Below are 23823 nucleotides of genomic sequence, written 5' to 3'. Positions count from 1 at the left end.
GGACGGTTGGAGAGAACTCTCCCTGTTTCCAGCCTGACCCTGCTGACTGTGTTTCCAACAGACTGCCAGCGACCAGGTACCCCTGCCCACCACGGGACAACCCGACTCCAGAGCTGTCAGCCCCACTCTTCAGAGGAGGAGGCTAAGGATCAGAGTGGGCCACAAGATTAGGAAAGGGGATTGAGCCAGGCCCATCCCCAAGGACGCCTGTGCTTGGTTCCCACAGGAACCGCTGTGCTATCCTGCCACCCAGGTCCTGTGGGCACAGTAACCCTCTCATGGGGAGCTATCAGGGCAGGCAGGACTGAGCGTCTGTCTTAGGGAGCACTCCAGGAACAAGGCTGATAGAGGCTGCCTCCACCAGCAGGCAGCCAGGAACTCAGGGCGGGGGTGGTGTGGACCAGGCCCACACATCAGCGCTCTGGAAATCTTTTCTCAAGCAATTAAAAGTTGCAAACTTGTCTGTGTTGTGATGAACTGAAGTGTGAATCCTGAACGCCTTTGCTGGCTTGTGGTTTGAGGCAGAAGCGTGGCTCCGGCCCGTGACGATGCCAATTTGTGCTTCCCCCACCCCAGACCCAGCTTGCCCCTCACCACAGCCTAGCATGGACCCTGTCCCTCCCATGGGCCTTTTGGCCTGATGGGCCTCCAGCCTTCCCCCTCCTCCTGTCCAGGCCCCAGCTCCCGTCTGGAGAGCCTTGCCCTCTCCCCGGCTCTACTGGAGCATGCTCTGGCCCAGGTGCAAGCCTGCAGCAGCCTCTGCTCCCCATGGGAGCCCCCAGCCCAGCTCGCTCACTGCCCGGCTGCGGAATGTTTCCTGGAGGCAGAGATTGCTGGCCAGGGAGAGGAAGGCTCCAGGTGCTGTGGGCTGCTGTGACATCCAGGGACAGGGGTGCTGTGAGTCTTCCATGGGGACAGAGTTTGGGGTCCAAGTGTCCCAGAGTAGAAGCCCTGTCCCTGCCCCTGGTTTGGCCCAGAAGCCCAGGCCCACATGGGCCTCTTTCTGCACTTCCCTTAACTTCCTTTGTCCTTGGACACAGAGGTGGCGGAGCTGCTTCCTGCCTCTGCCCTGGGTAGCCCTGAGAAAGCCCTGGGAGGCTTCTAGCCCCCAGCACCCTACTATCTTTTTGGGGATGCTGGCAGGCTCCAGTGCCTTGATTTGTTCTTTGCAGTTAGCAATCTTGAATACCTGCTCAATGCCAGCTGGCTGCTCACTCCCCCAAGGAGAGTCCTGGGCCATGGGTGGGCCTTGGCTGTAGCCACCCTGAACATCAGTTCTTATCGACGGTCAGATTAGCTCTAAGTCACAATTCCTCACTGTGGCTCTGAGGGCCAGGCTAGGCATGTGCTAGTTACAGCCTAGACCATGTAGAGGGATGGTCATGTGTGCAGACATAACTCTGAACCCATCTGTCCATCCATCCATCTGTTTTTCGGGCCCTGCTGTGGACCAGGCACCAACCTGGCTGTGGAGATTTGGTGGGACCCAGGCTAATGGGGAGTGCTGGAGATTGCCTCTATCTCTTCATTTTTTAAGGACACTTGCCACTGCATTTCAGGCCCATCTGGCTAATCCAGAATGAGATCCTTACCTTAATGACATAGGCAAAGGTCCCTTTTCTGTATAAGGTCCCATGTATAATTCCTGGGGGCTAAGGCTTAGACATATCTCTTTGGGGACCCCCATGTAGCTCATGACACCAGGTGACCCCAGGCAGGGCCCTGCCTTCTACACTACCCACTCCCTCTGCCTAGTACCCTCCTGGCAGCCTTGTTCTGGAAGGCAGCTTCCAGCCCCAGGTGTGGAGAGAAGAGTGAGGCTCAGGGAGTAGGGGTCCTAGGGCTGGCTTTGGGCGGATGGACCCAGGCCCTGCAGGAGTGGCTGATATGAAACATCTTATTTTGAAAGCTTGAGGTTTCCCCCGGTATGGGCACCAGCCGCCCTTCCCTGAGCCCAGCAGGCCCTCCTTGGCAATTTTTGCACTTGCGCTGCCCCCAGAAGTGGCAGGCAGGCACCAGGTTGGGCACGAGGGCCCAGGGTGCCTGCAGGAGAGCTGCAGCTGGGGTTCCTAGGGACATGGTTCCATTCCTCACACCTCCATTCTCTGGCCGTCAGCCTGGCGAGCACCATCCTCTTGAATGGCAGTGTCCTCGTGGGAGGTGCAGGTGAAGCTAGCACCAGCTTCATGCGCTGTGAGCACAGATGTGAAGCCGACTCTGTGCCCAGCTACAGAGGTGGCACTGTGCTGGGGGTCGGCCTTGCTCCTGAGCAGGCTGAGACCCTGGGAACCCAGACTAAAAACTCTCCCTCTCTCTTTTTTTTCCAGGCCGACCCTTAGCCCCTGCCTGGCCCTGCTGGCCCCCTCCCACCCCCGCGGGTAAGTGCCCTACATCCAGTGTGGTGGAGTGGTTTCCATGCCTAGGACTTTGGGGCACCTGGTGTGCCATCATTTCCGTGGCTATTTCTACATACCGTAAAAGATGCTGTTATTGGAGAGGCTCTGTTTTCAGGAGTATAGATGGCAGTGTTATTTACTGCGAGGATTAAGGACCTCTCAGGAGATAGGAGGGCCCATGAAGAAACTGAGGCCAGGGAAGAGGAGTCTGCAGAGGTCACATAGCAGCCCAGGACTCCTGACCTCAGCCCCCATAGGAAACTCCAACTAGGGTTGGGGAAGGGGCCCACATTAGTCTGACCCCCACATTAGTCTGACCTCATTCATGCCCCTCCATCCACTTCAACTCTGCTGTGTTTAGGAGCTGGGGGGCCCTCCAGGGGGTGAGGGCGGGGGAGGCCCTGGCTGCTGCCTTGACCTCAGGCCTGCTTACCCATACTTCCATCTGTCCAGTGAGGGCTGTACATCCCAGGGAGAGCCATTGGCTCCTCATTCTTATCACGGCAGGTTCTCACCCCTACACCTGTCCCCCAGCCTTCCTGGGCCTCAGCCACCTTGCTGCCCCTGGATTCCTCCCCACCCTGGGATGGTGTCCTGAGCCCTGACCTGTGTTTGACTCCCTCACCCCAGCCCCTCTCAGCAAACTTCACCTCCTCTGTCAGACCTGCCCCCCTCCCAGGCCTCCCCTGACCTAGTGCCTGCTGGGCCTGACACCTTCTCTAGCCCCTTGAGGCCAAAGTGCCCAGCCCAGCGCTGCCCCCCTGGCTTGTCTTGGCTGGATCATGGCCCAGGGGCTCCTCACCCTGCTACTTTATCTCAACCCTCAGCATCCCTTGCACAGATGAAGAAATTAAGGCTTAGAGGGGCTAAGTAGGGTGAGGCCACACGGGTAGTACAGAAAGGAGGTAGGCCAAGTGTCCAGAGTGTGTCTTGCTCTGGGGTTCTCTGTCCACCCCAGGCAGGCTGCAAAGGGGAAGAAGAGGAAGAAGCCCCCCCCCCCCCCCAAAGCCTCCCTCTTGCTATGTAAGGTCTGTCTGTCCCAGCCATCTTTCTGCCAAAAGCATAGTCTGCCCTTGGCCACCAGAGGGCATTGAAGCTGGCACAGGCTTGGGGGGGGGGGCGGGGACAGGGGGGCCACGCTCAGCCTGAGGAGAGCTCAAACACGAAACCTAAACTCCCACCCTCCAAGAGACAGCAGGCGGTCTGTAACCCCAAACAGGCCTCCAGGTGGCTTAGGGCCTTGGCAGAGGTCTGGGGCTGTGATCAAAGTGGAGTTCCAGTGCCCCAACTACAAGAATGAGGGATGGCTAGGTGCCAGCATGGTCGATTGTGGGGGATGTGCCCCAGGAAACCTGCTGGACAAGATAACAACTCCCGGGGACCCTGTGCTCTGTGGCCTCTCTGACCCTCAGATCCTTCTGTACGGGTGGTCTTGGGGTGCTCCTTCCTTTGGCTTGCCCTGTCTTCTGTGGGAGAGGTAAGACCTTGAGGCCCAGGCTCAGGAGAGGAGGGCTAGGGGGTGTGGGGGCACCAAACAGCCTGGTCTTGAATCCTTGTTCCCCAACTTCTCGGCTGTGGGTCTAGGCAGGGGAGGAAGCCCTCCTTGGTGGGGCAGCATAGGCCTGGGAGGAGCCTGAGTGGGACCTGGGGCAGAGTCAAGCAGTGGCAGGAGCAAGCCTGGCATTGGCAGGGCCAGCAGGGAGTGGTGATCACAAGAGGTATGTAAGCCTGGCAGGTGCATGGGGGAGGCCTGTAGTAGATGAGGCGGGGGGGAAGGGAAATGCCTGGGCCTTGCCGGGAACCTGGTTCCTTGGTCCGTTGGTATGAAAGGGCAGAGAGGGAGGTAGTGAGCTCTCTGCCTGGGGTGGAAGCCTCAGCTTCTTGGTGTGGGGAGGGGGCTTCTGGAACCAAGGAGGGGAGTCTGAGAGCCCAGGCTGTGAAGGAGCTTTGGTGGTTTGCTGGGGAGAAGACAAGTATGCAGAAGTGGCCATGGAGTATGTGCGGTAGGGGACCTGCGGGGAGCTTCCTCCCTGGGGACCAGGACAGAGCCAGCCTTGCCCCTGGGCCTGGAGAGCTGTGGTTTCTGACCACAGGATGGGTTGGGAGGAGGGGTCGGCTAAAAACTCAGCAGACCTGACAGCACTAACAAAGGGTGCAGCTCTGGGCCTCGGTTTGGCCTTGGGACCTTGGATGACAGAAAGCAGGAAGTGCTGGCGAGCTGGGGCTGCCCAAGGACCCGGCAACAGGCAACAGGAAGTGTCAGTGGGGAGGAAGCCCTGGCGGCCACAGGCCCCAGATGCAGCAGGCGGCTGTCAGCGGGAGGGTGCTCAGAGCAATGCGGGGCCAGCAGGCCTTCCCTACCTGGGGGAGGCAGGCTGCAGATGTGCCCTGTGACCCCTGAGTCACATGGCCTCTCTGGGCCTCAGGAAGCCTGCCCCAAGCCCGTCAACAGACAAGAGGAGAGCCATGTGCTGGGTCAGTGCTATCAGGTCAGTGGGGCTGCCCTGGGACTGGGGACTCGGGAGGTGGCACTGGCCCAGTGTCTGCAGAACTGGCCGGGGAAGCTGAGCTCTGGACTCCAGAGTGATAAGCTTTGAGGAGAGCCCCAAGAGCCGAGTGGGGCACAGTGGGAACTCCACTGCCCCCCACCATGTGCTGCTCAGCCTGCATCTGGCTGAAGGTTGGGGTGCACCTTCCTATCGTATATGCTGCCGGGGGTGGGGGGGTGCTGGGCTTGCCGTTTGGGTCCTGTGAGCACACGCATTGAGTGAGCGTGTGAATATAGATGAGAGTGAGTGTGTGTGTGTGCCTGGGGACTGTGATTGGGGGTCTGGCACAGAGCTGAGGGGGTGAAGGGCTCTCCTTATAAAACCAGGTCATGCCCTTTCCCTCTGGTACTGCTGCTCACTGGCCTCCAGCCTCCGTAGGAGATTTTTGGTTTTGATTCTCTTATGGAGGAAGATTCTGGGAAGAGAAAGCAGGGGGGACCTGAAAGGGGAGAACAGATGGGCTCTGCGGCTGCTGGGGGCTGGCTAGGGGAGTGGCTGTGCCTGATGAGCCCCCCTCCCCCCCTGCACTGTTCCCTGGCTCTGTAACTCTGGGCAAGTTTTTCAGCCGCTCAGACCCTTTGGTGTCTTCATCAGTGGCGTGGGGATGATGCTGCTGGCTCACACGTCAGGGGATGTTGAGATGATAACATGGGAGATCCCCAAAAGGCAGAGCCTGTCCACTGGTGAGTGCCCAGTGTGCTTCTCCTAGGCCCACTGTTCTAGTCTGTGAAATGGGACTAAAGCACCAAGCCTCAAGTGGAACTTGGCCATGGGCACATGCGGGGCTGGAGGGTGGTCATGACGATTCTGACCTATGCTTGGGCTGTCAGCCCAGGGTACCGGGGGTACCCACAAAAGGTCTTGTGAGTCTCTGGAGGCTGTGTGTGTGTGTACATATGAGTGAGTGAATGAGTGTGTGTGTATATCAGTGTAAGCCCACAAGTACTTTGTGAGTATATAGTACACTCCAGTGTGTGTGAGAATGAGTGAGCATATGTACCATTGTGTATGTGCTTGTATATGATGAGTTGTATATGATGTGCTTGTATGGGGTGAGTGTGTGTGAGTGCAGTCAGGGACCCCTGGCCCCTCCTTGTCCTGCAGTTCCCATAAGGGGGCCGATCTGGTCACCACTGACAGGAACCCCTGACACTGTGGTCACTTGAGGCACCAGCTTCCTCACCACAGCCAGGGCTGTGTCTGCAGGTGTGAAAGAGGAGAGATGCAGGAGTTTGGCCTCCAGAGCCCCTGCTCACTCTCTTGCACAGTTTCACACCTGTGCACATGCATGCACATACACCGGTGTGCACACTGTAACCTGCACTTGCGCTGTGAGCTCTCTGAGCCCATGGTCTGTGGCACCAACCAGCTGGTAGAGCCTCAGCTCACTTGTGGGCCTGTGCTGGCAATGACCACATGCCTCTGGGCTCACAGCCCCATGGGGGGTGAGACCCACAAACCCTATACTTCATGGAACTCAATGGGGCCCGTCTCCGTGGAACAGCACTGTTCACCCATCTGCCCTGCACCTCAGGCCTTGGTCACCTAGACTAATCTCAACTTGAAGAGAAGGTCCAGGGTGAGTGAAGAGCAGAGGGCAGAGAGTGTGCCTGAGGTCTCTGTCTTCCCAGTGCACACTCGAACACACAAGATCTCATGCCTTCTGGAAGGGCTCCTGGAGCCCAGCAGCGACCACCATGCTGGCCACCTTGTGTCATCAGAATCCTGCCCCCAGACAGCCCCTCTGAGCTGTGGGGAACAGATCCCCCCCCAGCATGGAACCTAGTGCTGACACAGGGTGGCCTCAGTACCCTCCTCTGTAGAGCTAACGCCCTGAGGGGTGTTGGGGTGCTCTGAAGATTGGACTCTCTGTACCCACTTTAAATTAGAGGAAGTAGAGGCTCAGTGGAGGAAGGCCTGGTGGGATTTGAACCCGGGCTCCCTGACAGCTCCCACCCAGGGTGGCTCAGCGTGGTGTGAGGGAGCCCCCACTGCTGTGTCTACCCTTGCAGGAGAAGGGACAGAAGCTCCTTACTGCTGAGCCCATGGGATAAAGGAGTGGACTTTAACTACCAGGCTGCTGGCTGATACCATGAGCATAGAAGGAGGTAACCAGGAAGGCCAGGCTGGCCAGGAGTATGGGAGTTTCCTGGGGACTCCCCTAAATTTTCCCAGGCACCATGGAGCTGGAATCTTTGAGCTGGACTGAAGTCTCCAAAGCTGTCTAGTCACCTCAGTAACAATGGTCGTCATCACCCCTACCCACAAGCCACCATTTCCTTCCCTTTTCTGCTCCAGCCTGGCCTGGCACTTGGCCCCTGGTCCAGTGCCAAACCAGCTGACCCCCTGGTGCAGGGCAGAACCAGGTGCGGGGGGAAGCTTTGGGGACATCCGGGTGGGTTTCCCTCTGGGTGGTCCAACCTCTTGAGAGGAGATGAGGATGTTGGCATCTGTCCCTGAAGCAAGGACAATCCTGGGGGAGGTGAAGGTAGGGCGCAACCTAACTCTGTCACCACCCACCTCCCCACCCAAGGTCAGTCAGTGGCCGCCTAAGAGCCCTCATCCTGCCCACAGAGAGACTGTGGCCAGGCAAGAGCAAGGCTTTCACAGGCCTGTGCTGGCCTGGCCCCTGAGCTGAGCCGGAGGGGGGCTGTAGATTGCCTTATGACTCCTCTCCTCCAGCTTCCCCCACGTGTGGAGCCAGGTGAAATGGTGAGTTCCATGTGTCCTCACAGATGCTGCCCCTGCCCTAGCACACATGCCAGGTCTTCTTACAGATCAGAGACGATAGGTACACCAGAATGGGGGCTGTATTTTGGCATTCTGTGCCTTCCAGGCAATTGCAGTTGTTACCACCCTCCAGGGTCAACATTCTATGCTTCCTTTGGAGCCCCCTCTGTGCTGGGCCTGAGCTGGTGAGGATGGGGGATGGTGACATGCTAGTGTGGTCAGTGTTATGTGGAGGGAAAGTTGTGCTAGCCCCACAGAGGGACACAGGACACCCTAGAGGTCAGGGAAGCCCACCTGAAAGGGGGGACACTTGAACTAACTCTCATTTCACTTTTGGACTGTTCACTGCTAGTATGTAGAAGTAGGACTGGATTTTGTGTATTGATCTTATATCCTGCTAGTTCATTAACTAGTTCTAATAACTTTTTAGTGAGTTCCTTGATATGTATTATATACATAACCATGTAAGTTGTGAATAGTTTTACTTTTTCATTTAATCTGGATACTTTTTATTTTCTTTTTTCTTGTCTAATTACACTGGATAGCACCTCTGATACAGGTTGAATAGAAATGGCAAGAGCAGATGTCTTTGCCTTGTCCCTACTTTTAGGGGAAAGCTTGCTGTCTTTTACCTTTGAGTATGATGTTGGCTCTGGGTTTTTCATAAACAACTTTTACCATGTTGAGGAAGTTTTTTCCTATTCCTAGTTTGTTGAGTGTTGTTCTTATCATGAAAGATTGTCAGATTTTGACAAATACTTTTTCTGTGTCTGAGATAATCGTGCGGTTTTATCTTTTATTTGATTGATATGTTGTATGCGATCATTGAATTTTAAGTGTTACACTTGTATTCCTGGAATAAGTCTCACTTAGCATGGTGTAGAAGCCTTTTTACATGGTGCTGAATTCAGTTTGCTAGTATTTTGATGAACTGAGCCATGCAGGCACCCCTTGGTGAGGATTTTGATGTCTATAATCATAAGGGTTATTGGTCTGTAGTTTTCTTGTGATATCTTTGGTTTTGGTGTCAGGATAATGCTGGCCTTAGAAAGTGAGTTCCTTTCTCTTCTATTTTTTGGAGGAGTCAATGTTGGATTGGTGTTCATTTGAACCAACTCTTGGGGGCTGCGTTAGTGTGGTTGCAACTGCAAGCAGTGGAACCTGTGAACTGCAGCCTGGAGGTGGTGCTTGGTAGTTCTGGGTTTTGGATTTAGGATTCACAAGGTCTGGATGGCACAGATGCATGGGAGGTGGAGGGCAGGAAGAGATCCCCTGAGAAAGATCCATGGGGGCCAGATCTGGAAAGGCCAAGTGCACAGGAAGAGGCCCTGGAGATCTGGAAAAGTAGTGATGGGAATGGCATGTGTGGGTGGGGGGGAGCATGCTGCTGAGTGAGGATGATGGAGGGAGAGAATGGACGCAGGGGAGGGAACTGAGACAGGGTGGGAGTGGCTGCCCAGGCAGGATGGCTGGGAGGCGCAGGAGGACGGTGGCCTTGAGGGCAGAGTATGCTGCCAGGGGAGGGATTAGCAAGGGCACTAGGAACAGAGGCATACAGGTGGGACAGAGCCTCTTGCTGCAGTGGGAAGGGGCATGGACAGCCAGCCTCAAGTGAAGGATGGGAAACCAGGGCATGGTGCTCTGCACAGCTGGGTGGGAGCAGGGCCCAAGGTCCTCTAGCTACTGGCTGCCAGGACTGGCCCATCTCACCAGCAGCCTGTATGCAGGTGGGAGGTGGAGGCAGCAGAATGTCTGGGTGGCCCACAAGACCCTCACCAGCCTTAGGCCAGCCTGGGGGTCTCCTAGGAGAGAAGCCCACATCTACCCAAGAGGTGGGAGCTGCCACAGACTGGACCTCTGAGTCCTGCAGGGAATGCGGGGGTGGAGGCCCATGGTGGCAGAAGCTGAAGCCACCTGAGAGCGGGCAGGAGGACCCAGAGACCCACCGGGAGCCCCAGTGCCGACCAGCCAGACCCGCTTCACCGGCCACGGCCACGGCCACGACCCTGGCCACAACCCTGGGCGGCAGGCGGCCCTCACCCCCGCCCCCGCCCCGCCAAGAGGCAGCCGGGAGCCTGGCAGGCTTGGGCCAGCCTGGCCTCGCGGACGTCCGCCCCTGGGGAAACTGAGGCCCCGCGCGGGGTTGCGCGGGGCGGCGGGCGGAGCGCCGGATCCCCACTTGACGCGCCCTCGCCCCGCCCGCGCGCGAGGGGAGGAGCCGGGGGCCGCCGGGGGCGGAGCGGGGTCCGCGGGGCTGGGGGCGCGGCGGGGCGAAGGGGCGGCGGGGCGGGGCGCGGGGGCGGGGGGCGCGGCATGGCGGGCGCGGGGCGCGGGCGGCCGGGGTGGGGCGGCCGGGAGGCGGGCCCCGGGGGGCGCGGGCCGGAGCCGTGTCGCCGCGCGCAGGGAAGGCGGGCCGCCGCGTGGACGCCGTGAGTACCGAGCCCGCAGCGCCAGCCCCGCTTCCTGGGGGAACAAAGGCGGGCGTGGGCCGGCCGGGCGGGGCGCTGTCCCGGGGCAGCGGGCGGGGGTCTGCCCGAGCTCGGCTGGGGCTGGGGGCTGGGGGCCGGGGGCCGGGGGCCGGGCGGGGGACTGGTCTTGTCCGCCCGGAGCCGAGGGGCGCAGCTGCGGGCCCTGCGCAGAGGCCGGCGAGCAGCCCGGTGTCTGCAGGGGGTCTGCCGGCAGCCCTGTGGTTCTCTTTGTGTGTGTTGTGGGGAGTAGGGGGCTGCAGCGGCAGGAGTCCCCCCGGACTGGGCCTCTGGATTCATTGAGGACAGACACAGGCAGGGAGGAGGGTGTGCTGTTCAGAGGGACCAGCTTGGGGGAAGTCCTGAATAGGACTGGATATTGAGGTGCCTCGCAGGACAGGGGATTCCCAGCCTGCGTCTTGAAGGATAAATGAGTTCTCCATGTGAGGAGGGGTAGTGGTTGGTCATTCCAGCCAGAGGTCAGGGTGCGCAACGCCTTGGCATGTTTCAGGGAGAACAGCTAGGATGAGCAAAGGCTGGACAAGGCTGGGGGCTGGTGACCGAGAGACAGAGGATACCATCAACCCACCAGCTAGTCATTGTGGCCACTGCTGACAAGGGTGTCGTGTGTGCCAGGCTGTGTCCACTCTATCCTCCCTCTTGCAGCTCCAATAACTATGGCCTGGGGATCTTTCAGAAAGCTAAGCCAGAATGGGAACCAGGGACTCTTGGCTACCTGCTTTCCTGGTCTCAGGGCCTTAAGAAAGGGTTGGAAAGGGCAGCCCCAGTGGCGCAGCGGTTTAGCTTAGCGCTGCCTGCAGCCCAGGGCGTGATCCTGGAGACCTGGGATCGAGTCCCACGTCGGGCTCCCTGCATGGAGCCTGCTTCTCCCTCTGCCTGTGTCTCTGCCTCTCTCTCTCTCTCTCTCTCTCTCTCTGTCTCTATGAATAAATAAAGTAAAAAAAATCTTTAAAAAAAAAGAAAGGGATGGAAAGAAGCTGACTGAGGGCAGGCAGGAGTGGAGAGGGGCATTTAGAGGCCATGTCCCTCACCCCTTACACACTGAGGGTCAGAGATGATGGAGAGGATGCCATAGCCTGCCCACACCCCCGTACCTCTTTGTATTCATTAGGTTGTGACCCTAGTCACCTCCTGGAAGCCCTCCCTGGCAGCTCCATCAGAGGCTTACCTGGCATTCAGACTTGGGATGGTTATGGCCTCAGGCCTGACTTTACCTGAGCCAGTGGTTTCTTGAATTCACTCACTGCTCTAGCCCCTATGGAACATGAGTTCAGCAGCTGTGTGCTGGATGGACCAGTGACAGTGGGGGCGGACACACTCTGTTCTCAGGTGTGTGGCCAGGTGTGTGACCAAATAGACCAGGGGCTGACCAAGTGGACCCAGGTGGCCCTTTCTTTCCTTGGGGTCCCACCTGGAAGCCGGGGGCCTTCTGAAGTTTCCTCACCTCTTGCTGCTTTGACCGTTGTGCTGTCTCCAGGATCTTGGCGGTGTCTCCCACTGCATGCCCCCAGCCCTGGCTGAGGTGAGTCTCCTTCCTCTTTTTTTTCCAGCTTCATGGCGGCCGAGGAGATGCACTGGCCTGTCCCGATGAAGGCCATTGGTGCCCAGAACTTGCTAACCATGCCCGGTGGCGTGGCCAAAGCTGGCTACCTGCACAAGAAGGGTGGCACCCAGCTGCAGTTGCTCCGATGTGAGTCCTCTGGGTGGCTGGGAGCATATTAGGAGGATATATGGACAGAGCTGAGCCCCAGCCTGCTGCCCCACTGCCCTGTTGGGCCTCTGTGGGCAAGCAACCTGTCTCTCTGAGCCTCTGCTCAGATGTGGTGGAACCTCCAGAGGTCTCCTTCCCTCTCTGGTGGCCAGTACCCCCCGGGGGACCTGAGGTCAGTCTCCTGATTCCCCAGGACTGTGGGATGATTTGGGGTGCTACTGCAAAGTGGAGGTAGGATGGGCATTTGGTGCACAGTGCTGACTGCAGTCCAGGGGTGCTTCAGTCTGCAATCAGGGGCTGGGGCCGTTCAGTGGCCTGGTACATCTGGCCTTGCACTATCCAGTGGGTGTTCAGTGAGTTGGTTGGTCACTTGGTCTGCAATGAACTCTGTGTCAAGATCCAGCTGGGTGCTGGACTTCCAGAGCTGCATGAGGCCAAGGCTCTGGTCCCCAGGACAGTAGGTTGGGAGAGAGTGGGAGCCCCCAGGTCTGGAGATGCCCAGGTGTCAAGACATTGAAGGCAGAAGAGCATCAGAGCCCTGCCTGTCCCCCTGACCAGGCATGAGTTCCCCATGCCTTCGTCCCAGCTGTGTCCTCCACCAAGGACTCCCTGGCGCTGTGCTGCCTTGTTGGGGTACCCCAGGCTGGGCTACCTGGTTCTGTGTAGCACCAAATGGTTTGCTCTGCTCTTTGGACAGGGAGCCTCCAAGGAGGGAGCTCTTTGGACAGGGAGTGCTCAGTATAACTGCCTGGCCTGGGATTCAGCTCCACACTGGTGGCTCTTGTTGGCAAACTCTCTGGGCTTCTTTGCCCCTTCCCTCATTTTGCCATCCTAGGGTGGAAAGAGGTGGCAATGGCCTCTGGCCTGGCTTTGTCCTTCCTTGAGCCAGCCTCGCTGGTCAAGGTGTACCACTTCCCTGGGAGGGGCCAGGCCTGGCTTGGGGGTGGTGCTTGGGGGCTGGTCAGCCTGCCACGGGTTGCTTATATTTGGCCCCACAGTGGACTCCTTGGGAGAGGGCAGCACACCAGCCCAGCTCTTGCCCTTCAATGTAGTGGGGTTCAGGGGCAGGAGGTCTGCCGTAAATCCCCCAGGGCCTCTGGAAGTGAGTGGCCCCTTGAGTGGACCCTCTGCCCTTACTACACTGCAGGGCCCCTGCGCTTTGTCATCATCCACAAACGATGCATCTACTACTTCAAGAGCAGCACGTCTGCCTCCCCACAGGGCGCCTTCTCGCTGAGCGGCTATAACCGGTGAGTGCCCACTGCCCACTGGCCCCAGCAGATCCCTCGTGCCTGCCCACAGAGAGTCCAGGCTATCATGAGACAGTTCCCACTCCACCCTTTTGGGTTCTATCCAGCCTCTCCCTCTCTCCCCCTGCTCTCAGCCTCCTGTGGCTGCCTCATAGTCTCCCTCAGGCCTCCGCTGTTCTGTTCTCAGCAGGCTTCAAGCATTGGGACTACTTGCCTTCCAGAATCCCCACTCGGCCCCCTCTCAGTGACTTCTGTGTCCCTTCTCCCTGCTCACCCAGCCACCTCTCCATCACAGCCACACTCCAAGGGCCCAGGGACCTACTATCCCCCAAGGCCCTGCCTCAGGCCTGCCTGGCTTCAGGGCCTCCCAGGCTGGGGCCATCCATGAGTGGCCGTCTGCTGATGGGCAGGTGGGCCCTGAGCCAGAGCCTTCTAGGTGGAATGGGGAAATGCTGGCAAGTGAGAGCCCACCCCACAGCATCAGGGGCCTGTAGAGCAAGGACAAAGAGTGACTTCTGGGCTCTGGATCTTAGTGTTCTACTACCGGCCCGGCGCCCTGTGGCATTTGCCTGTGCCTCCAACTCCCTGGGAGGGCCCAGCCCCTCCTGCCTATAAGGACAGTGACTCAATGCTTTGGCCTATACCCTGGCCACAAGCTCAGTGGGGGCCTTGCGCAGGCATCTAGCCCCATGCCAGGCCTCCAGGCCAGCCGGGCCACCGCTGAAGCTGCCAGTGGGCATTTGGGGATCAGAGCTCTGGGATCCCCCGGGGAGGGATATTTCCTTTCCCGGTACATACCACCCTCAGCCCATGGGTGCTCACCCTTACCCCAGGAGATGGGTACACCTGCCCCAGGTACCTGCCATGGGGGCTCCCCCATGGTAGACTTGTGATCCCTCTACAACCCCCGAGCCTGGTTGGGAGAGTAGCCACAGTCAGTCACATCCCTCAGATGCTCTCCGGGATGCTTTAGGGTAGCAGAGGCAGGGCTGAGGCTGACGTGTTAGGGCCCCCACGGGCAGGCCTGCCTGAGGTGGGCAGGTGGCATCTGAGTAAAGTGGCATTGATGAGCAGTGAGGGTGACATGTCCTCGGATTGGAGCCTCACAGGCTGCTGTTCCCAGGATGACCTCCCCAACCCCAGAGCCCTGTCCACTTGGTGCCTGTCTTTGCCTACATGTTTCCCTCTGCCTGAAGCATCAGGGCCTTTGTCCTGGAGCATCAGCAGGGCAGACCATCCAGACCTGCCCGTGTCCTTGGGGCACAGTGGGTGCTGGGTGCCAGGACCCATCCAGGCGGTGCTGACTGGGTGGTGATGGCAGACTCTGTGTCCCTAGGGTGATGCGGGCAGCTGAAGAGACGACGTCCAACAACGTCTTCCCCTTCAAAATCGTCCACATCAGCAAGAAGCACCGCACGTGGTTTTTCTCGGCCTCCTCTGAGGATGAGCGCAAGGTGAGCCTGCCTTCAGGAGTGGGGAGCTGACAGGGCCAGTGAAGGGATGTGGCAGGGACATGGGGCTGGGTGGGTGCTGTGCCTCAGTGCTCCTCCTGAAGCCCAGGGCCTGGCAGCAACACCACGCACTCAGAAGCTGTCCTGGGTGGAGCTCTGAGTAGGCCGAGGGCCCATGAGGGTATCTCCCTGACCTTCGTGTGGACCAGCCTGGGCAGACCCTGCCCAAGGCAGCAGTACACCCACTACGACCCTGCCTGACCCACAGAGCTGGATGGCCTTGTTGCGGAAGGAGATTGGGCACTTCCATGAAAAGAAGGAGTTGTCCCTGGACACCAGGTGTGCCTGCGCATGGGAGGGGTGGGTGGGGTGTCACCAGGGCAACTGGGCTTCACATGCGTGTCTGCCTTCCCTTGAAGTGTTCCCAGAAGGTGCCAGCCAGGCTGTGTGCGTGTGTGTGTGTTTGTGCGTGTGTGTGTGCCCCCACACACACCCCTTGGTAGTTTCAGCTCAGGGGTCCCACATGACCCTGCCTGCCCACGTAGGAGGCCCAGCATTTGCAGCAGCTCAGAGCTTTCGCTTCCCAGTCCCCTGATGCTCACCTGGGCCCACCTGGGACAGAGAGGGGAGCGAGCGGGTCCTTGGGGCACTGGCTCAGTCCCTCTGGGCGTCGGTGACCTCACTGAGAGGAGGCCCAGCAGGCAGCAGAGGTCCTCTGGGCAGGAACAGAAGCCATCCTGTCCTTTTGGAGCTGAGACGGAGGCCTTGGCCACAGATGCCTGCCTGACCCCAAAGCTCCCTGGCCCTGTACCCTGAACAGCTCAGTTCAGTGTTGATGGCAGCCCCCAGGGCAGGGTAGGTGGGGTATTGGGGGAGCCCTGAGGGCTGGCACCATCTGGCAAGGCAGGGCAGTGGCAGGGAGGCACCAGGCCTCCAGTCCCTTGGTCTGTTTTTATCACTCATGAGGAGCTTGTTTGAGCATGAGTCTTACTTCGTGTCTAGCTCTGAATATGCCTGTGTGTCTCTGTGTGTCGTGTTTGTGCATGTGTCTGTGTCTGTGTGCATGTGTCACACAGCCAAGGGTGTGCATGTGTATCTGTATGTGTGAGTGCAGAGGAGCTACCCCTACCCAGTGCTCACTGCCCCACCCCTGCCCCAGCTTCAGTGACTCTAGCTCAGACACGGACAGCTTCTATGGTGCAGTCGAGCGACCTGTGGACATCAGCCTTTCTTCATACCCCACAGACAATGAAGGTAAGGCCTGTCTCTGCATACCCTGTCCCCCCACCTCTGCATACCCTCCCCTGCCAAGGAGGAGAGGCAGCCTAGGTCCTGGGTTCATACCCTGCCCTGTGCCCCCCCTGAGTCCTGGCTCCCAGTGTTCTGAGGGCCCCTGCCCCATCACTCTTGGGTGCAGCTGGGCCTGGGCTGCCTGGGGTCTGACCCTCTATCCGCCTCAGACTACGAGCATGAGGATGAAGACGACTCATACATGGAGCCTGACTCCCCGGAGCCTGTGGAGCCCGAGGGTAGGTGGGCAACTTGTGAGCCTGGTAGGCTCCTGGGGGTGGAACCCAGGTAGGGCCCCTCCCAGGCTGGGAGTGCCAGCCTGACTACTGCTCTGGGTGGCCTCAGTTTCCCTGTCGTGGCCCAGGTTTTAGGAGGGACAGAACAAAAGAGATGTATGCTTTGGCTGGCTCTGTTCACCTTGTCCTCCTGCCTTTGCAGCTGGCCCGGGTCGGAGGGGGGAGGTGATTTCCAAATGTGTGAGGTGGGGGTGCTGCATGTGTGATGCTGAGCTAGTGGTGGTCCTGGGGGCTGAGAGTGGGGAAGGAGGGACCCTAAGGAGTGGGTGGGGCCAGGGCAGGGCCTCCCGCCTGTGGCTGATGGCTCTCCAGAGCACCTGCAGGCCAGCCTGTCAGGTACTGACCCACTCCCACCCAGTGGCCAAGCAAGGGAGCAGCCATGTACCAGGCATCATGTACATGTGTCACAGCCAAGCACAGGGTCAGCTGGGGGAGGGCCGTGTCTCTGTCCTGCCATCCCACAATCCTTTCCACTGTCCTGGGCACTTGGGACAGTCCTTCTACCCCAGCCACCCTGTTCTTCTGTCATTCAACCCCACCTCCCCTGTCAAATGCAGCAGGTGCAGCCCCCTTCCCTCCTACTGGCCCCTTCCCTCTGGGGACACCACCAGGACCTGCGGGCCATGTGCCTCAACTTCCCCCCCAGCACAAGGCCCATGGCTCCATCTCGTGTCCATCTGTCCCACCCTGAACTGCGGTCATATGTGGCTAGAGATGAACACTTAGGGGCCTCTCTTGGCCTCCGGGGCCAGTGCTCCTGCACATGGCCCCCCCACCCCCCTCCCCACCCTTCTGAGTCCCCACTCCAAGCAGGCTTCCTTCCCTCCCCAAAACATCTCATTAGGGTTCCAGTGGTGTCCCCACTCTCACATGCAGCACTTTGCAGAGGTACCTTCTGCTCCAGGCCCCTCCCACCTCACTCAGTGCCATCAGCACGAGCCAGGCCACCCCAGGACTCAGGCCGTGTTCACTCCTCTCCCGGCAGCCTCAGGTCACTGGGACAGCCAGTGTCACGGACAGCCTGGGGACTCCAGCCAGCACCTCTCCTCTGAACCTCACACCTGTGCCCCAACAGCGCACTTGGCACCCTTTCAGTGTGTCCTGCGACATCAGCAGACACAACCACCTTCTACCTCCCGACCTGCTCCCATCCTTCCTCCTCAGCTCTGTCCCTGGGAATTATAGCTTCCCCCAGCGGAAGCGAAGTCCTAAGAGTCCCCTTGCCTCTTCTCTCTCATTTCTGCTTCCGGGAAGCTGATGGCTCAGGGAGCTTGTGTGGGCTGCTGGTAGGGGGTGGCTGAGGAAGGGAAGGTGGCGCAGGTCAGTGGTGGTGGCCCAGCCTCCAGCAGGTGACACCTGTGCACTGACTGGGTCTCTTTACTCCGCAGACACCCTGACCCACCCTCCGGCCTACCCCCCGCCTCCTGTGCCCACACCCAGGAAGCCAGCCTTCTCTGACATGCCCCGTGCTCACTCCTTTGCTTCCAAGGGCCCCAGCCCTCTGCTGCCACCCCCGCCCCCTAAGCGTGGCCTCCCTGATGCCAGCCTGACTTCTGAGGACTCCAAGAGGGACCTGCTGGGCCTGAGGCGGCCAGAGGCTGGCCTCAGGGTGTCTGTGGCCCCCCGGAGGATGAGTGACCCCCCAGTAGGCCACCTGCCACCTGTGCCCAGCCTCCGGAAACCCCCTTGTTTCCATGAGAGTGCCAGCCCTAGCTCAGAGCCCCGAGTGCCTGGCCACGGGACTGGCTCTGTCTCCAGCTCTGCCAGCATGGCCACCACCTCCTCCAGGAACTGTGACAAGCTGAAGTCCTTTCATCTGTCCCCCCGGGGGCCGCCGACACCCGAGCCTCCACCGGTGCCAGCCAATAAGCCCAGGTTCCTAAAGATGGCTGAAGAGGCCCCCTCAGAGGAGGTGGTCAAGCCCAGACTCTTCGTGCCTTCTGTGGCCCCTAGGCCTCCTGGACTGAAGCTACCCACACCTGAGGCCATAGCCAAGCCAGCAGTCCTGCCGAGGTCAGAGAAGCCACCCCTCCCCTATCTCCAGTGAGTTCATTTGGCGCTCATGCCCCTGGGACCCCTCCCCAACTGGCAGATCCTCGTGCTGGTGCCCTGGCTGCCTCGTCTCTGGCATTCCCTGTCCATGACGGGGACCAGACAGCCCTAGTACAAGAGCAGGGAGGCTTAGGCTGAGCAGCCTCCCCTGCACCTGACCCACCCTTGCCCTAGAGAAATGTCAGCCAAGTGGGTGGTGGGCCTGGAGCCCGATGCTGCCTAGGGGGGTGGACGAGAGCGTCTCTGGGGAAATAAGCCTCTTCTGGGTGTACTAGGCAATCTGATGCCCCTGCAGGGTCTAGGGAGGGGCTGTCAGAGCTGACTGCAGGCTCTGGGATAGATGGTAGGGAATGGTAGGGGTTTGGGCTGTGAGCCCCTTGGAAATAGTATGCCACTGCAGGCCTTCCTGATCCAGAACCCTCCTTCCCAACCCTGCCTGGGGCTCTTGAGCCACCAAGGCTGCCTTTGTGCTCTTCCTGATTGGGAATTTGCCAGAATGTGGAGTATGTTGGTGACTCACCTGTGAGGTCTGCTCAAAACACTTTCTTCTTTATTGCTGGGTGGTGTTGGGGGACTGGTGTGTTCCCCCCCACCCCCATGCTCAGAGTGTCATTCATGCCAGCAGCCTGTCGTCAGCAATGTCTGGGGCCCCCAACCATGAAGGTTCTGAGAGCTACAGGGGCGAGCCTTGAGTGGGTGTGCTTACGCAGTACTCCCTGAACACCATTGACCCTGGCACCCTTCTTCCTAGGACTCCATTAGCTCTGTTGTCCATGGGAGGGTGCCATATTATGGTTCCATTTCATGAGGGGCCACAGTGGCGCAGACTAGGTCAGTTTGCCAAGTGCTTCGTGGCTGTACCACGGCCGATCATCCACAGCCCAGCAGCCCACAGCCCAGAGTGGCCTCTTTGAATCCTCCTTGAAACCTTGGAGACTTTGGACCACCTGACCGCATGTGTGGGACGTGTCCTGTGGGCTCCGTCCACTCATATTCATCCATTTTCTGTGGCTCTGGGAGGGGCATGATGTGGCCAAGGTCACAGAGCTGGTCAGCTGCAGAGGCGCTCCAGCCAGAGCCAAGCCGCCCCACCTCCTCCAGCCTGGGGCCTTCTCCCACAGCATCCAGAACACCTGTCTCTGGTGTGAGGACATCAGAGTTCAGGCCCCCAGGGCCCCTCTTGCCAGTGTCCTCGGCAGCCCAGAGCCCAGTTTAGGCCTCCAGGCCTCAGGCGATTCCTGTTGCCCCAGGGCAGTCAACAAGGGCCTGTCATGGGCCTCTGACAACCATCAGGGTGCATGGGGGTGGGGAGTGGAGGGTGCGGTGGAGGGGGGGCAGGTGACAGTGATGTGCCTTCCTCTCCTTGCTCCCCTCCCAGGAGGTCACCCCCTGATGGGCAGAGTTTCAGGAGCTTCTCCTTTGAAAAACCCCGACGACCCTCAAAGGCCGACAACGCTGGTGGGGAGGACTCTGATGAGGATTATGAGAAGGTGGGGCCCAGATCGCAGCCATGGTGGGCGGCCGAGAGAGAGCTGCTGGCCAGGGCAACCCCTCACTGGGTATCTTGAGAAGGAGCCCCAGGTCGCTGGAGTTGGGGAGGGCAGGAGCATGGTGCAGAGCCCCAGATCTGGGCACAAGTTGGCAGCCTTTTGGGGGTGTGGCAGGGGCTGACTGCAAGCACCACCTGACTCTTGATTCTGACCTTGACCACCACTGGCCTCTCCAGGTGCCGCTGCCCAGCTCTGTGTTTATCAATACCACGGAATCCTGTGAAGTGGAAAGGTTAGCACCAAGCCCTTCTTTTTCCAAATCCTTGTTTTTGCAGACACTAGGCTCCCTGCATTTCTTTCTGTTCCCCTCACTTGCCTCGGTGCTGAGCAGTTGCCAGCACAGGTACATGGCCCTGAGTGCGCAGTGCCATCAGCCCAGGCCCGGCACAGGCCAGCCCTCCTGTAGCCTGCTGCTCTTGGAACCTGTGTTGCAGAATAGTGAGAAGACTGAAACCCACACTGAGGAGTGGGGCTGGCGGGTCCCTGAGAGACTGTCTCTGAGGACAGTCCATTTGCTGACGCACCTGTCTTTTTTTAGGCTGTTCAAAGCCACAAGCCCCCAGGGAGAGCCCCAGGATGGACTCTACTGCATCCGGAACTCCTCTACCAAGTCAGGGAAGGTAAGTGCCCCAACAGTCACCCTGCTGAGCCCAGGCCCTAGGGGGACTGCTGCATTGTGCTGGGCTCCCCTGGCTCTCCACACACCCTGGCTGACAGCCAGCAGAGCACTTTGTGGTATAGACATCACTTCCCCAACCTGGGCGCCTCAAGCACTCCTGTCTTTGGGGTCTCTGCCCAGCAGTCCCTGCCCTGTCTGTTGTCAGGAACTGAACACAGTCTGCACACTGAGGGTGATGGTGGCTGGCCTCCCAGCACAGGCGGGAGATGGGAGGGAAGTGCAGGGGGGGGCTCCCAGAACTCTAATGGGGCTCGGGTTTTTCATGTGCTTTGAAGGGGAGGCTCTTGGGGCAGGAGAATTGCAAGAGTCGGCTAGCTGTGCCTCCGCTCCTCCGAGGGTGAATTGCATGATTTCACTGAGCCTCACTTTTTTTTTTTTTTGGTATTATTTATGTATTTATTGATTTAAGTAAGCTCTGTGCCTAACAGTGGGGGGCAAATCCATGACCACTGCAAAAAAATTAAAAAAATAAATCCACGACCCCAAGATCAAGAGTTGCACGCTCTACCAACAGAGCCAGTGAGGCACCCCCTGTTCTCCCATGTATGTCAAAAATGGTCCTAGGGTGAGCCAGGTACCTGCTGCTGTTACTCGAGTCTCCTCAGAGAGCAGGGGACTGCCCATTTCGACCCTACTGTCGGTGTTCCTCCCTAGGTTACCGTAAGAGCCCCAGGACCAGCTGCGAAGCCTCTGCCTACCCATCCATCTGTTGCTTCTTTCCCTGCAGGTTCTGGTTGTGTGGGATGAAAGTTCCAACAAAGTGAGGAACTACCGCATCTTTGAGAAGGTGGGCAGGCCGGCCCCGTCCCAGGGCCCTGGGTGGGACAGGAGGCTGCAGGCGCAGAAGTGACACAGGACGTCTAGGAGCCTGCCTGACTGTCATCCTTGTTGCTGAGCACCCTGTGTCACAGGAGACCCCTGTTCCCCAACCCTACCTCTCTCTCTCCTTTCCAGGACTCTAAATTCTACCTGGAGGGCGAGGTCCTGTTTGTGAGTGTGGGCAGCCTCGTGGAACACTACCATACCCACGTGCTGCCCAGCCACCAGAGCCTGCTGCTGCAGCGCCCCTACGGCTACACGAGGCCCAGGTGACGCCTGCGACACATGTTGCTGGGCAGAGACAAGCCACTGGGGCTGTGACCCCAGGCCACGCAGATGTGACAGGCCTGCATGGGAGGATGAGCCAGAGTGAGCGCCATGTTCCGATCCGGGGCCTCCACAACAGATACCTTGTAGAATCTGCCCAGCCAGGCCCCACTCAGCAGGCTGGGTTCATGGGGCTAGGCTAGGCTCTGCACTGCAGAGGACTGGGGGGCTCTCCTGTGCCATGCAGCCCACCCTACCCCACCTCCCAGGAGCCTGGGGTCCCAGGACTGAGCCCTGCCTGGACTTTGTGGAAAAGAATCGTGGTCATCCCCGCCCCTCCCCAACTCCCCTACCACACTAATCCTGTACTGTGTTGGGAGCTGGGCAGGACTGGGGTATTTGGGGTTGAGGGCAGGGCTGGCCCCCAGGAACTCTAAGACCAGGCTCCAGGATGGGCCACTGATGTACAATAAAGCAAAGATGACCTTTGCCTCAGTGGCGAGGGCTTTGTTGGGAAAGAGGGGATGACCAGCCTTACTGAGTACCCCCACTCACATCCAAATGGTGACTCTAGCAGCTCAACACAGGAAGCCACAGGAGTGGTAGTCTTCAGGGCACAGGTCATTAAAGAACTTGCTCTGGGTGCATAGCTAGTAACCCAACAGGACCCGGACTCAGGAAGTCTAGACTCAGCATAATCTCTGAAGTGCCATAGGCCAGGTATAAGGCAATTGGACTGTAGGGCTGAAAGGTCCCCACATCTATAGTTAGTGGTTCCTAGGACACAGCTGGGTACACACTGGCTTTGGTGGGGAGCTTAGAACCCTGTTGGAGGCTCCAGGAAGACTTCTTGGAGAAAGTCTTGGCCACAGAGGAGTGCGAAGAGGCTAAACGTGGGTGGAGAGGGTGGTCCCCAGATGCCTGGTCTTCTGGGCAGCACCCAGCCCAAGTCTGGCTCTGGTCGCCCCTCTCTACCTGCTGTGGAATTCCCTCATCCATGTTCCCTGGCATGACCATCCAGGCTGGATTGTTGTGTATGTGTAAAAACAGACTCAGCTTAGGGTCAGGCCTGGCAGGGATCCTAAAAGCATCAGGTCTTCCCTGCACCTCATATTGGGAAAGAAGTTTGCTGTGTGAGATTCGAACCCAGGACAGCACTGTGTCCCCAGCCAAGGATTCACCATCTGGAGAGGGCCCTATGTCTGCACTTCCTTCCCCTGTGCCCCTGGGCATGTTTTGGGGGATGGGGTGGTGTACTGGAGGAGGGGGAGGGATGAGGCCACAGTGGGTGGGAGAGGTGCTGGGGGGATGACAGCCATCTGCTTCCAGGAACCAAGTGTCCAGCACTGTCACTGCAGATGTTTCCTCTCAATCCTGGCAGGGGTGTGGGGGGTGGGTGGAGGTGTGTGTGTCAGCAGGGGCACTGTCTAGTTTCGGGCATTCCACTCCATCTCTGGGAACCAGCAATCCCTCCTTCCTGTGGTTGTAGTTCTTTGCCCTCCCTGCCCTGAACTAGCAAGGGGAGCCCATGGAAGCATGCTGTTCCCTCCTGTGGCTGCAGCCTCCCTTCCTGTAAAAATTTGAAGGGGGGTTTGGACCAGAAAAGTGGCTTCCAGTCAGTGCCTGGGGCGCTGCTTGCTAGTGACGCGCTACCGCATATGGGATACTTTATTACTTTTACCTCACATGTGGCCAGCTCAGTGGCTAAAAATTTTAAGACTCCAGAGCTGGAAGGTGTGGGGGGATCTGGGGCCCAGGGCCAGGTGATAGGTCCTCTGGTCAACATCTTAGTGACAGCTGAGGCCTGTGACTGCCCAAAGTCCACCCTAGGGCCCGAACTGGCTTTACCTCTCCTCCCAGGCCCTAAACCTGTCCAGGACAGACTCCCACCTGTTTGTGAACTGCCCCAGGGGCCCAGGGCCTCAGCTATAAGAGTGTGTGCTGCGGGGTCCCAGGTATGGTCACCAGCATGAAGGAGGGGCCAGAGGGATCTGCTCCCTCTTGAGAACTGCCATCAACATTCTATTCCTCATATAATGTTGGAAGGTGTTTACCACTTGCCAAGTATCTCCTGGGCTCCAGGTGCTGAGCCCCATGGGTACTGACATAGTTTGCTTGGAGAAGAAGCTGCTGTGTGCCCATTTTACAAGTAAGAAAATGGAGGGTCAGAGTTCTGGATCCAAGTTCCAGGTGGGCTACTTACTACCATGTGACCTGTCCTCTGCTGCCCTGAGCCCAGATCCCAGCCCCTGCCTACCTCCCCATCTCCCCTCAGGGCTTCTGACAGTCATGTGGAG

General features: G+C 58.8%; 1 protein-coding gene across 7 annotated transcripts in view; it reads left to right on the top strand.

Moving 5' to 3' along the window:
- Nucleotides 1-22021, top strand: part of SH3BP2 (SH3 domain binding protein 2) — a 33979-nt gene extending 11958 nt beyond the window's left edge. For 2 of the 7 annotated variants that reach the window (XM_038533220.1, XM_038533221.1), the window contains exons 2-14: nt 2328-2378; nt 11712-11851; nt 13020-13122; nt 14459-14576; nt 14842-14912; nt 15733-15827; nt 16034-16102; nt 17548-18202; nt 19590-19701; nt 19938-19993; nt 20300-20381; nt 21168-21227; nt 21395-22021. In XM_038533220.1, coding sequence (XP_038389148.1) covers nt 11716-11851; nt 13020-13122; nt 14459-14576; nt 14842-14912; nt 15733-15827; nt 16034-16102; nt 17548-18202; nt 19590-19701; nt 19938-19993; nt 20300-20381; nt 21168-21227; nt 21395-21532 — 1695 coding nt within the window. In that variant the 5' untranslated portion in view covers nt 2328-2378; nt 11712-11715 and the 3' untranslated portion in view covers nt 21533-22021. Of the gene's footprint in view, nt 1-2327; nt 2379-4653; nt 4886-6957; nt 7054-10081; nt 10105-11542; nt 11684-11711; nt 11852-13019; nt 13123-14458; nt 14577-14841; nt 14913-15732; nt 15828-15990; nt 16103-17547; nt 18203-19589; nt 19702-19937; nt 19994-20299; nt 20382-21167; nt 21228-21394 lie in introns of those variants that run through there. The other 5 variants (XM_038533219.1, XM_038533225.1, XM_038533222.1 and 2 more) reach the window with 5 other exon arrangements.
- Nucleotides 22022-23823: the final 1802 nt, after the last annotated feature.

This window comes from Canis lupus, chromosome 3 (genome assembly GCF_011100685.1).
Source record: "Canis lupus familiaris isolate Mischka breed German Shepherd chromosome 3, alternate assembly UU_Cfam_GSD_1.0, whole genome shotgun sequence".
NCBI lineage: Eukaryota > Metazoa > Chordata > Mammalia > Carnivora > Canidae > Canis > Canis lupus.
Note: the sequence above shows the minus strand (reverse complement) of the source record. Positions and strands in the feature narration are given on the sequence as shown.